Genomic DNA, 15,114 nt, shown 5'->3' with positions numbered 1-15,114 from the left:
GATTCGCGCAAAAATCTAGTCGCGCTGCGCTATGAACCAATCAGCAGGATCCCTGGCTGGTGAGCAGTGTTACCAGATTGGTCAGATTTCCCACCCAATTGGGCTACTTTTAACCGCTTTAGGCTGGGAAAATTATCATTTGGCGGGAAATTTACCCAATCTGGCAACGCTGTCGATAACAAACAAACCCGCTCTGACCTCATTGCCGCTCAGTCTAATAGCGCGTTTCCACTGCAGGGTGCGGAACGTATCGGATCGCAAAGGTGCGGGTCAGGTCGCGTTTCCACCGCCAAAAGTGGGCGTGACCCGGACTTTGCCGTACCCGTTCCGGCCCCATTCTCGGGACTCCTCCGTTGCGGTACCCAAAACGAGACCAGATGCCTGAAAGGGTCCCGTGAAATTCTAGCAACACCCCCCCTCCGTTGATTGGTCGACAGAATCGTCACTTCCGGGTGACGCGGGGATAAAAACAAACAAACAGTAGCCTCGAGGTATTATTCTTTACAATTAACATGTCGCGTAAAAAGCTTGCTTGGGCGAACAAGGAGGTGGAGACGTTCGTCTGCATTCTTGGGGAGGAAGACGTTGTTTACGATGTTTACGTAGCTGCCGTGGCGATCGACATCCGGCCTACCACCAAGGGTACTGTCGGCAGTGGAAACGCGACCTCGGAACTGAGCTGGGCTATACCGCCCCCTCCCTACCGCACCTTTGCGATCCGATCCGTTCCGCACCCTGCAGTGGAAACGCGGCATAATGGCGCGTTTCCACTGCAGGGTTCGGAACGGATCGGATCGCAAAGGTGCGGATCGGGTCGCGTTTCCACCGCCAAAAGTGGGCGCGACCCGGACTTTGCCGTACCCGTTCCGGCCTCGTTCTCGGGACTCCTCCGTTGGGGTACCGAAAACGAGACGAGACGCCTGAAAGGGTCCCGGGAAATTCTAGCTACACACCCCCTCCGTTGATTGGTCGACATAATCATCACTTCCGGGTGACGCGGGGATAAAAACAAACAAACAGTAGCCTCGAGGTATTCATGGCTTACTGGTAGCATTACTAGCAGTCGACTGTATTGCTGGCCCTGTTTGCTAATGAATAATGGCAAATCTCCAACGTGGGCTGTTTATGGTTTCCCTGATGTGAAAAATCTTGATAGGGCAACCAAACGCCACGACTAGTGTCATGTTCATGTTGGTGATGCTATGCGACTTTCCTTGCTAGGCACCATGCCTATAGATCAGGTTGAATCTAGAATAATGTTCTCGTTCTTTTGCTAGTTTGCTACTCTGACCGTTCTGTTTGATACTGTGGAAATGGTGTGGAAAGGGTGACTTTTGGTCAGTCTTTTCTTAAAACAATTGTACCTGAAAATAAACATAGCTAAATTACAACCAATAACTTCATTCATTGAGGGCAAAAATAGGCCCAGATTTACTTTTACAAATCAAGAGTAGGCCTGATTTGACTAATGGGCTTTGCATCCTTCCTTCTGCCCTTGTAGTCTATTTCAAAGACATGCTGCCCACCAGCTTTCAAAATACAGTGATGCCACTGGTGGCTTTGTATCAAATTTATTCACATAACTAATCCCTCCCTACTATTTTGTAGTTCACCAAAACACCCTGAAACAACTTCTCACATTCTTATGCCACCATACACCAACAGTGCAAGCAGGCCAATGGCAACCAAGCGCGCGGTCCTTCCTCCCTCACTTTAAAAACGACCAGCCGACACCGATCGTTGGTGTAAAAACACCCAACCTTCACCTCAGCGAGAGACCAGTTCTCTCTCAGGAGGTCAGAGCCTGTAAATGTCTCCTGGCATTTGAAGGCGATGTTTTTTTGGCTCTGAGTGGGACTTATCAGGAAAATCAAACATTTTCTAGGAGGGTGCCCTGCCTTTGCCGAACACTGAAGTGTTACCGACTCTTCCTCTCTGATGGATGACGCGCTCGCCGTTAATACAGACTGAGGAAGGGCTGACATTGGAAAGATTATGGTTAGTTCAAACAGCCCCTAAACTTTGAAGTGTGCTGTCATGGGCACAATAATAGAATGAGACAGCAGTCATAGATGGCAATAAAAGATAATCAACTTTCGAACACATCTCAAAGTGGATGTGTCTGGTTCTGCATTAGAGATGAAACGTTGGTGAGGGTTAACGTAAACACATCAGTACAGTACAGGAAATGAATCCAATCATTAATAAAGCAAACATACTGACGTTTATGATAGATAATAATAATATATAAATATTATATAATAATAATAATAATAATAACAATAATAATAATGATAATAATAATAGGCTAATAAATAAATAAATATTTTTTATATATATACATGCACAGCATCACTGTATAATAACAGACCATCAAATGTGTTTGTCACTCACCTCTTGCTACAGTGATAGACACGATGTCGCTGTGTGGAGCAGGCTCATCCCGATCGTTGGTGTAATAACACCGAACCTTCACATCAGCGAGAGCCAAGTTCTCTGCCAGGAGCACAGAGCCTGTAAATGTCGCCTGGCATTCGAAGGCAAGGTTCTTTTCGCCGTTTGGACTAATCAGGTAAATCCAACATTTTTTAGGAGGATCCCCTGCCTTTGCCGAACACTGAAGTGTAACAGACTCTTCCTCTCTGATGGTTGACGCGCTCGCCGTCAATACAGACTGAGGAAGGGCTGACATTGGAAAGATAATTGTTAGTTAAAAAACAGCCCCCCAAGTTTGAAGTGTATTCACATTCGCACAATAATAGAATGAGCCAGCAGTCATTGATGGCAATAAAAAAAGATAATCAACCTTTTAACACATCTCAAAGTGGATGTGTCTAGTTCAACATTAGAGATGAAACGCTATTGAGGTTTATCGTAAACACATGACTGTTGAACCAATATAATTACCTTGGATTTTGACATTATGAAAGGAATCTGTGGATGGAAAACAATGTAATGACCAAGGGAAGCGTCAATAAAGCATGATTATGTGTATGAGTAAGTATGGAATAGAAAAGTATTTTAGTAACTGTATCAAATAAACATAATAATCATACATGTTGAAGGCCTAACACAGAGTATGAATAAAACGTATGAGGCCTACTCACGGATAAAGAAGACAATAAATAATTGACCAGCTATGCTTCTCAATAGTTTCATCGTCTCCAGACGAGTGAGGATTGCTCTCTCACACCATTTGTTCATCTGCAGCCTCACAAATGCGTGAGTCTTTTGTGAGGCTGTTTTTAGAAAGGGCTGTTTTTATTGAAGGTGCCGTCATAAAAAAAATACTCCAAATGGGTTAATTCAAGAGGTTAGGTCACGTGATCACTGGTTCTATAAAATGTTGCCTTTGTGAAGTCCTTCAACCAGGTTAAAAACCACAATACTAAATATGGAGTTCACAGTGAGACTTTCTTCTGCTTTCATGTCTGAAGGATCATCTTACATGACTACCAGGCACACTATAGAGACTATACAGGCAGCAGCGACTGCGCGCACACTTTATTAAATGTGAGAATGTAATGCATCCGGCAATAAAATATTCTGTGTGTATCACCACATAAAAAGTCACATGTAAAGATGCAAATGTGCGACTTGTGAACATTTAGTTGTCAACCTCTCTAACTTTTTGCTGCTACAATAGTAGACGGCTAGCACCTTAGGGCAAAATCTCTCAGAGATATGTACATAATAGGATTCCTTCCTTCACTTTCAGCCCTTCTCACTTGTAAGGTGGATTTTGACCGGGGTCATAATGTAAGCCAACACAACCGAAACCGCTAGCATTCTTAAAGGGGACATATTATGAAACACTTTTCCTTGGATTTGGGGTGTTGTTTTGGGTCTCTGGTGCTCCCACACGCATACAAACATTGTAATAAGTCCGTACATGATTCTTTGAGTGAGATATACATTTCTGAAAGTACCCCGCCCACAGTTACCAAACGAGTGAGTCCGTTTCGGCGTCTACTCATACGTAGGAACAGCACATTTGAATGCCATCCACTTCCCCAACCCTCTCCAATCAGAGCATAGATACGGTTTTGTGGACCAGCGGACAAGCACTTGGCGGAGATGTTCGCGCATTTCAGAAGCAGGGAGATTCCATGCAAAAAATAGATGTCTAATTGTTTGCCGTATGACTGCCTGGCAGTGAGTCCGCCGGAGCTGCAGGACTGCCGCCGAGCAGTGGAGCACTGGCTACACTGGCTACACCCGCCGGAGCTGCCGGACTGCCGCCGAGCAGTGGAGCACTGGCTACACTGGCTACACCCGCCGGAGCTGCAGGACTGCCGCCAAGCAGTGGAGCACTGGCTACACTGGCTACACCCGCCGGAGCTGCGGGACTGCCGCCGGAGCACCGTACAGCAGCCGGAGCTCTGGCGGCAGTCCGGCAGCTCCGGCGGGGGAACTCGGCGGCACTTTGGCACTCAGCTCCGGGAGTCCAATATCTTTCTCCTCCATGTCGCGGTTCAATCTGAACTTCAGAGAGTCAAAGCCAAAGTTCCTTTGCCCCAATTCTTCAACCATGGCCGAGATAATCCCCACTTCGAGTCTTTATTCGTTGTGGAAGTAGCCTACCAGAGACGTCAGACGCAGTCTTTATGATTCATAATATCATCCGAGGCGCACATAGCTTTGGGTCGTGATATTATATATTATATATTATAGATACCTATTATTATTATTATTATTATTATTTTTGTTATTATTCTATAATATGATATAGATATATAGCTTCGGGAGTCCACAAACGGCAACAATCACTTCTCCATGCTGTGGTTCTGACAGCTCATTGGTCATTGGGCAGCAGCTAATTTGCATTAAAGCTATGGACACCAAAAAACCGCGCATTCTGAAGGGACTGAAACAGAGGGGAACAGCGGTAGGCGAGATTCTTTTTCTTAAAGTTATTTCCTACAAACAGCTTCAAAAACATGTTTTCTTGAACTCATACACTATATTTACTTGTAGGGAAAACTCCATAATATGACTCCTTTAAAATCATGATACAAAAACAATGTATCGATAATCTGAAAAAAACGTGTGCCGTTAATTCTCAGTTTCCTGCTGGACTTCAACTTCTACAGCTGGTGGAACGTCAGGCTGTCAGTGAATGGCCCAGTGTTTGTGTGTGTGTGTGTGTGTGTGTGTGTGTGTGTGTGTGTGTGTGTGTGTGTGTGTGTGTGTGTGTGTGTGTGTGTGTGTGTGTGTGTGTGTGTGTGTGTGAATTTAATTTGCCCCACGGGACATTTTTAACAGGGATAAATTAAACATAAACTGAATCTTATTGTGTGTGTGTGTGTGTGTGTGTGTGTAAGACACATTAAGCTGTTACAGCCATTTTATCATTTGTAATCAATGTGCTGAAGCTTGACCATCCAGCACAAGATTGCAAATGGCAGAGATGGCCTCCTTTACATTCAGTGGGTTTCCCGTTGTTCGATAGGAAAACGCCATGGAGTGCGGATCGGCGACAGGCCTCTCTAGCACTCTGACCGCAGCCCTGTTCCCCCTGCTGACCTCGCTCATCAGCAGGTGACTAAAGCCTCGCCAGCTCTTCTGGGACCCAGGAGTGGACCTCAGCAGCCCCAACTAAGCAGACCACATCTCATTCACAGACCAAACCAAGCTTGTAACACATGAATATATTTAGAATATGGCCCATCCAAATGGGATTCGTTCACAGCGCCTTACCAAAGGGAATTTCACTGAGAAGAAGAAGAACTCTGCTTCTTTGTCACCCAAAGATTAATTTATATTTATGGAGTGAGGGAGAAAAAAGAGGAAGGGTTTGCTGCAGCTTAGATACGTAAATGAAAATTCATTGTGGTTGATAGCAGACATCTTGCTTTTGTCTGACTGTACGTAGAAGACGGCCACAAGCAAACAGGTTGAGTTTGGAAGGAGAAACTTAAATGTCCATACATGCTTCTCTGGTTTATTGTGATTAAAAGTATTTGATGTATGAATGCAGGCAGATTCCACATGATACCTTTGGTAAATATATCAAAATACAAAATACATATGGCAACACTCAATTCTTGAAAATATTTCAAAGATTGCTGCTAAAACAAAGTAATGTTATTTTTCTTCACGTTCCCTCTCTGTAAATGCAAAGACATATAATTCAAGCTAAATATGAATGTCAACTAAATACAATTTATAAGAATGTTACATTGGCCATAATAAAGAAGCCATATTCATCATGTTGACACAAAAAAGAACTGAATAAACACAGACATATTTTTCACCATTCAACCATCGTTTTTGGTTTGTAAGCCTTTGTTTATCCGCACATACATAGATCTTCCTAGTTGCAAAGTCATTGCCATACATTTCTATAATGTGGCATTCAAATTGTTTTGAAGCAGGGCACAAAAAAACGAACCAGGCAAAACAGGGTTTGTTATCCCAGTGGCGTGGACCTGCAGGAACATGAGGTCAATTGGCCTGCAGAAGGTCATACACCAACGTCTGGTTGGGTGCGCTGGGCTCATTAGAGATAGTGCTGTACATGTGGTAGTCCTTCAGAAGCACAAATCCAACCAAAACATTGAAGTTAGTCTGACTTTCAAATCATTAGGATGGAAAACAGACCATAGCTGATGTTGTACTTACACCATCCTTTTTGATGCCGCTGCCGGAGCGATTAACCACTTTTGACTATGTATGAAGATGAACAGTAGAGTGAGACAGGCTTTTCAATCCTGATTAAGAGTCTTCAATAATTGAATGCATATTCCAAAGAGGTTTATTTTAATTGTATTATTGTGTTTTACTTACCGATCCAGTATTGAGACTCTTCATTTCCATTGTGTTTTCTACAATACAAACCCATAAGAAACGTTCAACAAAAATGCATACACACATTGCAATAGCTGCATTGTGTTTCTGGAACCAACTTAACTTCAGGGGTATTTTCAATTATACACATCTATTTTTATCCTCGCGTTCTTTCTATATTTATACCACTTTAAACTCACTCTTTCTCCTCCTCCAAGTTTGCAAAACAGCAAACAGCAGAACGATCAGAAACACAATCACTCCACAACATACTATTAGTATGATTGCAGCCTTTAAAAATATTCTCCCTGTAATGAGACAGAAGGGGAACTTTGTCTCGGTTACTCTTCATATGATTGAAGGATATCACACATATCTAGAGTCTAATATGGGTTGGCAAAATGAACAAAACCACCAGTTTTGTCAAGAATAAAATCAAGCATTGAATGAACTGGTGAGAAGTGCAAACCCTTAGCAGTAAGGGTACATTAATGACCATTCAACCATTCAATCGTCATCTTAGACCTTAGTTTCACAAATGATGTTACAGCATGGAATTACAAATGGTTGTGCAATTGATAATAAGACTCACTCAGTTCTCAAGGTAACACCACAAAGCAAAAAATTAACACAAGCTACACATCTTTACACTCTTGAGCGTAGGGGTTGTTATGACCACCTGTTCCTTCTTCATTGGACCTTGGGTTTATAGGAGGACCAGAGGGACCTGAAATGGGCTCACCAGGAGGGGTATATGGGGCACTGGAGTTGGAATTCACCATGGTTGTGGCAGCAGTGGTAGTGCTGGTTGACGTAGGACTGCCTGGGACAACTGGGAGAAAAATAGTTCATATATATATATACATATATCTAAACACATATATGTGTAAAAAGTTAAAGTGAATACAACAAATGAATCGGCCGTGAACAGACTGAATATGTTTTGACACCTGAGTTGGGATTCTCCACGGTTGTGGCCGCAGTGGTAGTACAGGCTGTTATAGGACTGGCTAATTGAGGACTGGCTGATGTAGGACGGGCTGGCGTAGGACGGGCTGGCGTAGGACTGGCTGGCGTAGGACTGGCTGGCGTAGGTCTGGCTGGCGTAGGTCTGTTTGACGTAGGCCTGGCTGGCGTAGGACTAATCTGACTGACTGATGTAGGACTGCCAGTAACAACTGTGAGATGAATAATTCAATCATTTAATCTGAGGCTAGTTTCAGTTGCACAGCACGGCAGAAGTAAAACTAGCCGAAAATGAGGACCTGCTACTTGCTTCTGGTCACATCGGCTAAGTACAGTACAGGAAATGAATCCAATCAGTAATCAAGCAAACATACTGAAGTATATCCTAGAATAATAATATATAAATATGATAGAATAATAATATATATACATACACAAATATATATATATATATATATATATATATATATACACATACACATACATGCAAAGCATCACTGTATAAGAACAGAGCATCAAATGTGTATGGTAGTAACTCACCTCTTCTTACAGTGATAGACACGATGTCGCTGTGTGGAGCAGGTTCATCCCGATCGTTGGTGTAAAAACACCGAAGCTTCACCTCAGCAAGAGCCCCGGTACGTGTCAAGAGGTCAGAGCCTGTATATGTTGCCTGGCAGTCTAAGGCGATTTTGTTTTGCTCGTTCGCTTGAATAAACCAGTAAATATAACATTTTTTAGGAGTGTCTCCTTCCTTTGCCGAACACTGAAGTGTTACCGACTCTTCCTCTCTGATGGATGACGCGCTCGCCGTCAATACAGACTGAGGAAGGGCTGACATTGGAAAGATTATGGTTAGTTCAAACAGCCCCTGAAGTTTGAAGTGTGCTGTCACGTGCACAATAACAGAATGAGACTGCAGTCATAGATGGCAATACAAAATATAATCAACCTTTTAACACATGTCAAAGTGGATGTGTCTAGTTCCCTAATATAGATGAAACTTTGCTGCGGCTTATCATAAACAAATCAGTACAGTACAGGAAATGAATCCAATCAGTAATAAAGCAAACATACTGAAGTATATGATATATAATAATAATAATAATAATATATAAATATTATGTAATAATAATATTAATAGCAAACAAATATATATATATATATATATATATATATATATATATATATATATATATATATATATATATATATATCTCAGTGGAGGTTTCTCCATTGAGGAGAGGGAGGAAGATCCTCCTTAACATAGTTGAGAATAAAAAATGTAGATTGCCCAGACTACTGTTATGAATTAATGCCCTTAAATATGACTACTTTAATGCCTTTGAATATAATGTTCGTTTCCCTGGGTAAAGGGACATTAGCACCCCTTTTGACAATTACTTCAGGGAGGAAGGTCCTCCCTCAGCCTCCGTTGACTCCCATTCATTTCTCAGAAAGTACTGGCGGCCGGTGAATAACATGGGTTTCAATGGGAGAGAGGAGGAAAGTCCTCCTCTGATTGGGTGGGACCTTACAGGCGTCTGAATCGCGCAAAAATCTAGTCGCGCTGCGCTATGAACCAATCAGCAGGATCCCTGGCTGGTGAGCAGTGTTGCCAGATTGGTCAGATTTCCCACCCAATTGGGCTACTTTTAACCGCTTTAGGCTGGGAAAATTATCATTTGGCGGGAAATTTACCCAATCTGGCAACGCTGTCGATAACAAACAAACCCGCTCTGACCTCATTGCCGCTCAGTCTAATGGCGCGTTTCCACTGCAGGGTGCGGAACAGATCGGATCGCAAAGGTGCGGGTCGGGTCACGTTTCCACCGCCAAAAGTGGGCGTGACCCGGACTTTGCCGTACCCGTTCCGGCCCCATTCTCGGGACTCCTCCGTTGCGGTACCCAAAACGAGACCAGACGCCTGAAAGGGTCCCGTGAAATTCTAGCTACACCCCCCCTCCGTTGATTGGTCGACAGAATCATCACTTCCGGGTGACGCGGGGATAAAAACAAACAAACAGTAGCCTCGAGGTATTATTCATTACAATTAACATGTCGCGTAAAAAGCTTGCTTGGGCGAACAAGTAGGTGGAGACGTTCGTCTGCATTCTTGGGGAGGAAGACGTTGTTTACGATGTTTACGTAGCTGCCGCGGCGATCGACATCCGGCCTACCACCAAGGGTACTGTCGGCAGTGGAAACGCGACCTCGGAACTGAGCTGGGCTATACCGCCCCCTCCCTACCGCACCTTTGCGATCCGATCCGTTCCGCACCCTGCAGTGGAAACGCGGCATAATGGCGCGTTTCCACTGCAGGGTTCGGAACGGATCGGATCGCAAAGGTGCGGATCGGGTCGCGTTTCCACCGCCAAAAGTGGGCGTGACCCGGACTTTGCCGTACCCGTTCCGGCCTCGTTCTCGGGAATCCTCCGTTGGGGTACCGAAAACGAGACGAGACGCCTGAAAGGGTCCCGGGAAATTCTAGCTACACACCCCCTCCGTTGATTGGTCGACATAATCATCACTTCCGGGTGACGCGGGGATAAAAACAAACAAACAGTAGCCTCGAGGTATTCATGGCTTACTGGTAGCATTACTAGCAGTCGACTGTAATGCTGGCCCTGTTTGCTAATGAATAATGGCAAATCTCCAACGTGGGCTGTTTATGGTTTCCCTGATGTGAAAAATCTTGATAGGGCAACCAAACGCCACGACTAGGGTCAAGTTCATGTTGGTGATGCTATGCGACTTTCCTTGCTAGGCACCATGCCTATAGATCAGGTTGAATCTAGAATAATGTTCTCGTTCTTTTGCTAGTTTGCTACTCTGACCTTTCTGTTTGATATTGTGGAAATGGTGTGGAAAGGGTGACTTTTGGTCAGTCTTTTCTTAAAACAATTGTACCTGAAAATAAACATAGCTAAATTACAACCAATAACTTCATTCATTGAGGGCAAAAATAGGCCCAGATTTACTTTTACAAATCAAGAGTAGGCCTGATTTGACTAATGGGCTTTGCATCCTTCCTTCTGCCCTTGTAGTCTATTTCAAAGACATGTTGCCCACCAGCTTTCAAATGACAGTGATGCCACTGGTGGCTTTGTATCAAATGTATTCACATAACTATCCCTCCCTACTATTTTGTAGTTCACCAAAACACCCTGAAACAACTTCTCACATTCTTATGCCACCATACACCAACAGTGCAAGCAGGCCAATGGCAACCAAGCGCGCGGTCCTTCCTCCCTCACTTTAAAAACGACCAGCCGCCACTGATATATATATATATACATATGTATGTATATATATATGCACAGCATCACTTTATAAGAACAGAGCATCAAATGTGCATGGTAGTCACTCACCTCTTCTTACAGTGATTGACAAGATGTCGCTGTGTGGAGCAGTCGGAGGTTTCCACCGATCGTTGGTGTAAAAACACCCAACCTTCACCTCAGCGAGAGACCAGTTCTCTCTCAGGAGGTCAGAGCCTGTAAATGTCTCCTGGCATTCAAAGGCGATGTTTTTTTGGCCCTGAGTGGGTCTTATCAGGAAAATCAAACATTTTCTAGGAGGGTGCCCTGCCTTTGCCGAACACTGAAGTGTTACCGACTCTTCCTCTCTGATGGAAGACGCGCTCGCCGTTAATAGAGACTGAGGAAGGGCTGACATTTGAAAGATTATGGTTAGTTCAAACAGCCCCTGAAGTTTGAAGTGTGCTGTCATGGGCACAATAATAGAATGAGACAGCAGTCATAGATGGCAATAAAAGAATCAACTTTTCGAACACATCTCAAAGTGGATGTGTCTGGTTCTGCATTAGAGATGAAACGTTGGTGAGGGTTAACGTAAACACATCAGTACAGTACAGGAAATGAATCCAATCATTAATAAAGCAAACATACTGACGTTTATGATAGATAATAATAATATATAAATATTATATAATAATAATAATGATAATAATAATAGGCTAATAAATAAATAAATATTTTTTTATATATACATGCACAGCATCACTGTATAATAACAGACCATCAAATGTGTTTGTCACTCACCTCTTGCTACAGTGATAGACACGATGTCGCTGTGTGGAGCAGGCTCACCCCGATCGTTGGTGTAATAACACCGAACCTTCACCTCAGCGAGAGCAAAGTTCTCTGCCAGGAGCACAGAGCCTGTAAATGTCGCCTGGCATTCGAAGGCAAGGTTCTTTTCGCCGTTTGGACTAATCAGGTAAAACCAACATTTTTTAGGAGGATCCCCTGCCCTTGCCGAACACTGAAGTGTAACGGACTCTTCCTCTCCGATGGTTGACGCGCTCGCCGTCAATACAGACTGAGGAAGGGCTGACATTGGAAAGATAATTGTTAGTTAAAAAACAGCCCCCCAAGTTTGAAGTGTATTCACATGCGCACAATAATAGAATGAGCCAGCAGTCATTGATGGCAATAAAAAAAGATAATCAACCTTTTAACACATCTCAAAGTGGATGTGTCTAGTTCTACATTAGAGATGAAACGCTATTGAGGGTTATCGTACTGTTGACTGTTGAACCAATATAATTACCTTGGATTTTGACATTATGAAAGGAATCTGTGGATGGAAAACAATGTATTGACCAAGGGAAGCGTCAATAAAGCATGATTATGTGTATGAGTAAGTATGGAATAGAAAAGTATTTTAGTAACTGTATCAAATAAACATAATAATCATACATGTTGAGGCCTAACACAGAGTATGAATAAAACGTATGAGGCCTACTCACGGATAAAGAAGACAATAAATAATTGACCAGCTATGCTTCTCAATAGTTGCATTGTCTCCAGACGCGTGATGATTGCACTCTCTCACCATTTATGCATCTGCAGCCTCACAAATGAGTGTGGAAAGAACTGAACAAATACGGAAGTACATTAAACTTTTCAGAGACCAAACCCCTGAGCCACTCTAACCTATTGGCTAACATGTATTTCATGATGAGCACATCCCTGAGAGGACGCAATTGTCCTTACCTGTATAGAGTAGTCATGCAGGCTGGGTGAGAAAACTGCGCAGAATTCGCGCAGAAATGTAACGTAATTGGACGCAGCTGGTGCGTCCACGTCGTTTTCAGTGGAATCGACTGCATAAAGCGGGAACGCTGGCTGGATTTGTAGTCAAACATAAAAAATAGTTTGGGCGATTTTTTTAACATCCATTCAACGCTGGGTTTCCTTATCAGTTTTGCTTAGAATGCCTCCCAAAAAGCCCGCGGTGGAAAAGATTGTGCCTACCTCACCTGTTGGTTCGGAGAGCCATGATGACTCTGAGACAGCCGAATCAGGTTTGTATCCCAATGCAACACGTTAACACGTGTAGTCCAATGATCTAGATGTGATTGTGCAATAACGTCGTTTCGTTAATCTAGATGCGGTGGGTTCTGTGTCGACGAGCAAAGTTCCAGCTCATCCCCCGGCCATGGTAATGGTAAAGAATGCTGTGAAAGACTTGGATTCGCGGAAAGGGGTATCGTCGCAGGCGATACGAAACAGCATCAAGGCGAAATATCCCGCTATGGAGTTGGTGAGGCTGAAGTACATGGTGCGTAAGGCCTTGATCAAAGGACTCGAGAATGGCACATTGGTCCGACCTGCCAACTCCACCGCTGCTGCTACTGGCGCACAGGGGAGATTTCGGGTAGGCTATTGGGTTGTAGGCTAATTCGGTCCACTGAATTGACAACTTAACCTTGCTTTGAAGTAACGTCCTTTTTTTGTGTGTCCAGCTTGCACCCAAAAAACCCACGGATCCAAAGGAGAAAAGTGAAAACACTGATCCCACTGAGGAAAAGCCAAAGGCCACAAAAGCTGGGCCCAAAAAGGCCAACGGTGCAGACAAGGAAGCCGGTAAGCACCGTGCATCATCTGCCAGACTGCTTGCTCATCCAACTTTAAGGTTACTACATTTACCTATTCAAATCGTATGTCGAAGGTACTGGGAAGAGAAAGGACTCAAAGAAAAAGAGCGAAAATACTGAGGTATGTTTGTTTTATATTAAGCATTGTTTGTTCAGTTGGCATAGAAACGCTTAACTTTCATCTTGTCTCAAGACTGTCAAGAAGACGAAGAAAGCCAACGATGCTGCAGCTTCAAAGGTGGCCCCCGCAAAGAGGCCCAAGGCTAAGAGGGGTGCCGTAAACATGGAGGCTTCAGAGGAGATGTTGGATGATGTGGAACCTAAAGCAAAGGAACCGAGAGCCAAGAAGCCTAAGGCAAAGGAAGTTGAGGCAAAGGTAGTTGAGGCGAAGGAACCCAAAGTGAAAGCACCCAAAGCTGCGAAGGAACCTAAAGCAAAAGCACCTAAAGCTGTGAAGGAACCTAAAGCTGCCAAGGAAGTTAAGGCAAAGGAACCTAAAGCTGCCAAGGAACCTAAAGCTGCAAAGGAAGTTGAGGAAAAGGAACCTGATGCTGCAGAGGAACCTGATGCTGCTGATGAAGTTGAGGCAAAGCAACCCAAAGCTGCAAAGGAACCTAAAGCTAAAGTAACCAAAGCTGCCAAGGAAAAGGCCTCGGTCAAGGATGGCAAACCCAAGGCTACAACGGCTGCCGGGAGGCGCGTAAAGATCACAGAATAATTATGTAATGCATGTTTTTAAATTGTGTTTGCAATAAAGAATCTTTAGTTAGATTTTGTACTTGACTGCTTTCATCTAGTACTAGTATTTGTTTAGAGTTGTGTAAATGCACCATCTGTCCGACTCAAAAGGTATCTTGTGTGGGACGGCTTGTTTTGAAAGTTTTCACAATTCTCGACGTTTGGAGACCTATTTAAATGGACTATCAGGAAGAGTTGTACCAGGCTTGACACTTGGTTATCAAGTGTTCAAATATATTGTGCACAAGATGACATGATTCCTTTGCGGTCGCATTTTACATCTTATCCCTCTGGTTAGACCAAAAGGTGGCCTCATTACCTTTCCTGGAGAAGAAGCGGTCATTGCAAGTTTCAGATTTATCTTGCATTAATACAATGATCAATTCACTTTTCCCTTTAGTGTGCACCAATACAGGTGACTGTTCACCAGTACGGAGACTGAACTGTCTGAATCCGGCCTCATCCCTTCTGTGTGCCAACAGATGGGCTAGGGCTGTGGGGTTGTCCTTATTGGTTAAAGGTTCTGCTAGTGGACTAGCTCTAGACATTTTAGTAAGGTACAAAAACGACATGCGACATTGGCAGTTGAGTCAGCCATTTTTTTATAGAACTGAAATTCTTGTCACCAAGACTGCCAGATGTCTTGTTCCCCTTTATAGTTAAAGCGGAGGCAAGAAATCCTGACATTTCATGTTTCTTCATGCTTGAATGACTAA

At 43.6% G+C, this 15,114-nt stretch overlaps 2 protein-coding genes and 1 long non-coding RNA gene across 8 annotated transcripts; 1 reads left to right on the top strand and 2 right to left on the bottom strand.

The window, feature by feature from the left end:
• Positions 1-1,737: 1,737 nt before the first annotated feature.
• Positions 1,738-3,266, bottom strand: LOC115557319 (uncharacterized). Its single transcript, XR_003979172.1, has 4 exons — positions 3,108-3,266; positions 2,908-2,934; positions 2,395-2,685; positions 1,738-1,978 (listed from the first exon to the last, which is right to left on the bottom strand). It is a non-coding gene; the product is annotated as an uncharacterized LOC115557319 (long non-coding RNA).
• Positions 3,267-5,922: 2,656 nt separating this feature from the next.
• Positions 5,923-12,672, bottom strand: LOC115557665 (vacuolar protein sorting-associated protein vts1). 6 transcript variants are annotated; one of them, XM_030375654.1, is made up of 11 exons: positions 12,530-12,672; positions 12,331-12,357; positions 11,820-12,110; positions 11,127-11,426; positions 8,296-8,589; positions 7,740-7,967; positions 7,532-7,621; positions 6,990-7,097; positions 6,790-6,827; positions 6,625-6,669; positions 5,923-6,531 (listed from the first exon to the last, which is right to left on the bottom strand). In XM_030375654.1, exons 1-11 carry the CDS (start codon positions 12,579-12,581, stop codon positions 6,448-6,450), a joined length of 1,557 nt encoding a protein of 518 aa, XP_030231514.1. In that variant the 5' UTR covers positions 12,582-12,672; the 3' UTR covers positions 5,923-6,447. The 6 variants fall into 6 exon arrangements, with proteins under 6 accessions (XP_030231514.1, XP_030231513.1, XP_030231516.1 ...); XM_030375653.1 differs by having other exon boundaries at positions 7,469-7,621; positions 12,530-12,671; XM_030375656.1 differs by having other exon boundaries at positions 7,469-7,621; positions 11,127-11,234; positions 12,530-12,671.
• A 44-nt stretch (positions 12,673-12,716) lies between these two features.
• On the top strand, positions 12,717-14,431 carry h1m (linker histone H1M). The gene is made up of 5 exons (XM_030375659.1): positions 12,717-13,087; positions 13,172-13,440; positions 13,529-13,649; positions 13,735-13,781; positions 13,854-14,431. Exons 1-5 carry the CDS (start codon positions 12,997-12,999, stop codon positions 14,376-14,378), a joined length of 1,053 nt encoding a protein of 350 aa, XP_030231519.1. The 5' UTR covers positions 12,717-12,996; the 3' UTR covers positions 14,379-14,431.
• The last annotated feature ends 683 nt before the right edge of the window (positions 14,432-15,114 follow it).

Source organism: Gadus morhua, chromosome 13, assembly GCF_902167405.1.
Source record: "Gadus morhua chromosome 13, gadMor3.0, whole genome shotgun sequence".
Taxonomy (NCBI): domain Eukaryota; kingdom Metazoa; phylum Chordata; class Actinopteri; order Gadiformes; family Gadidae; genus Gadus; species Gadus morhua.
This window is presented reverse-complemented; position numbering and strand designations above follow the sequence as displayed.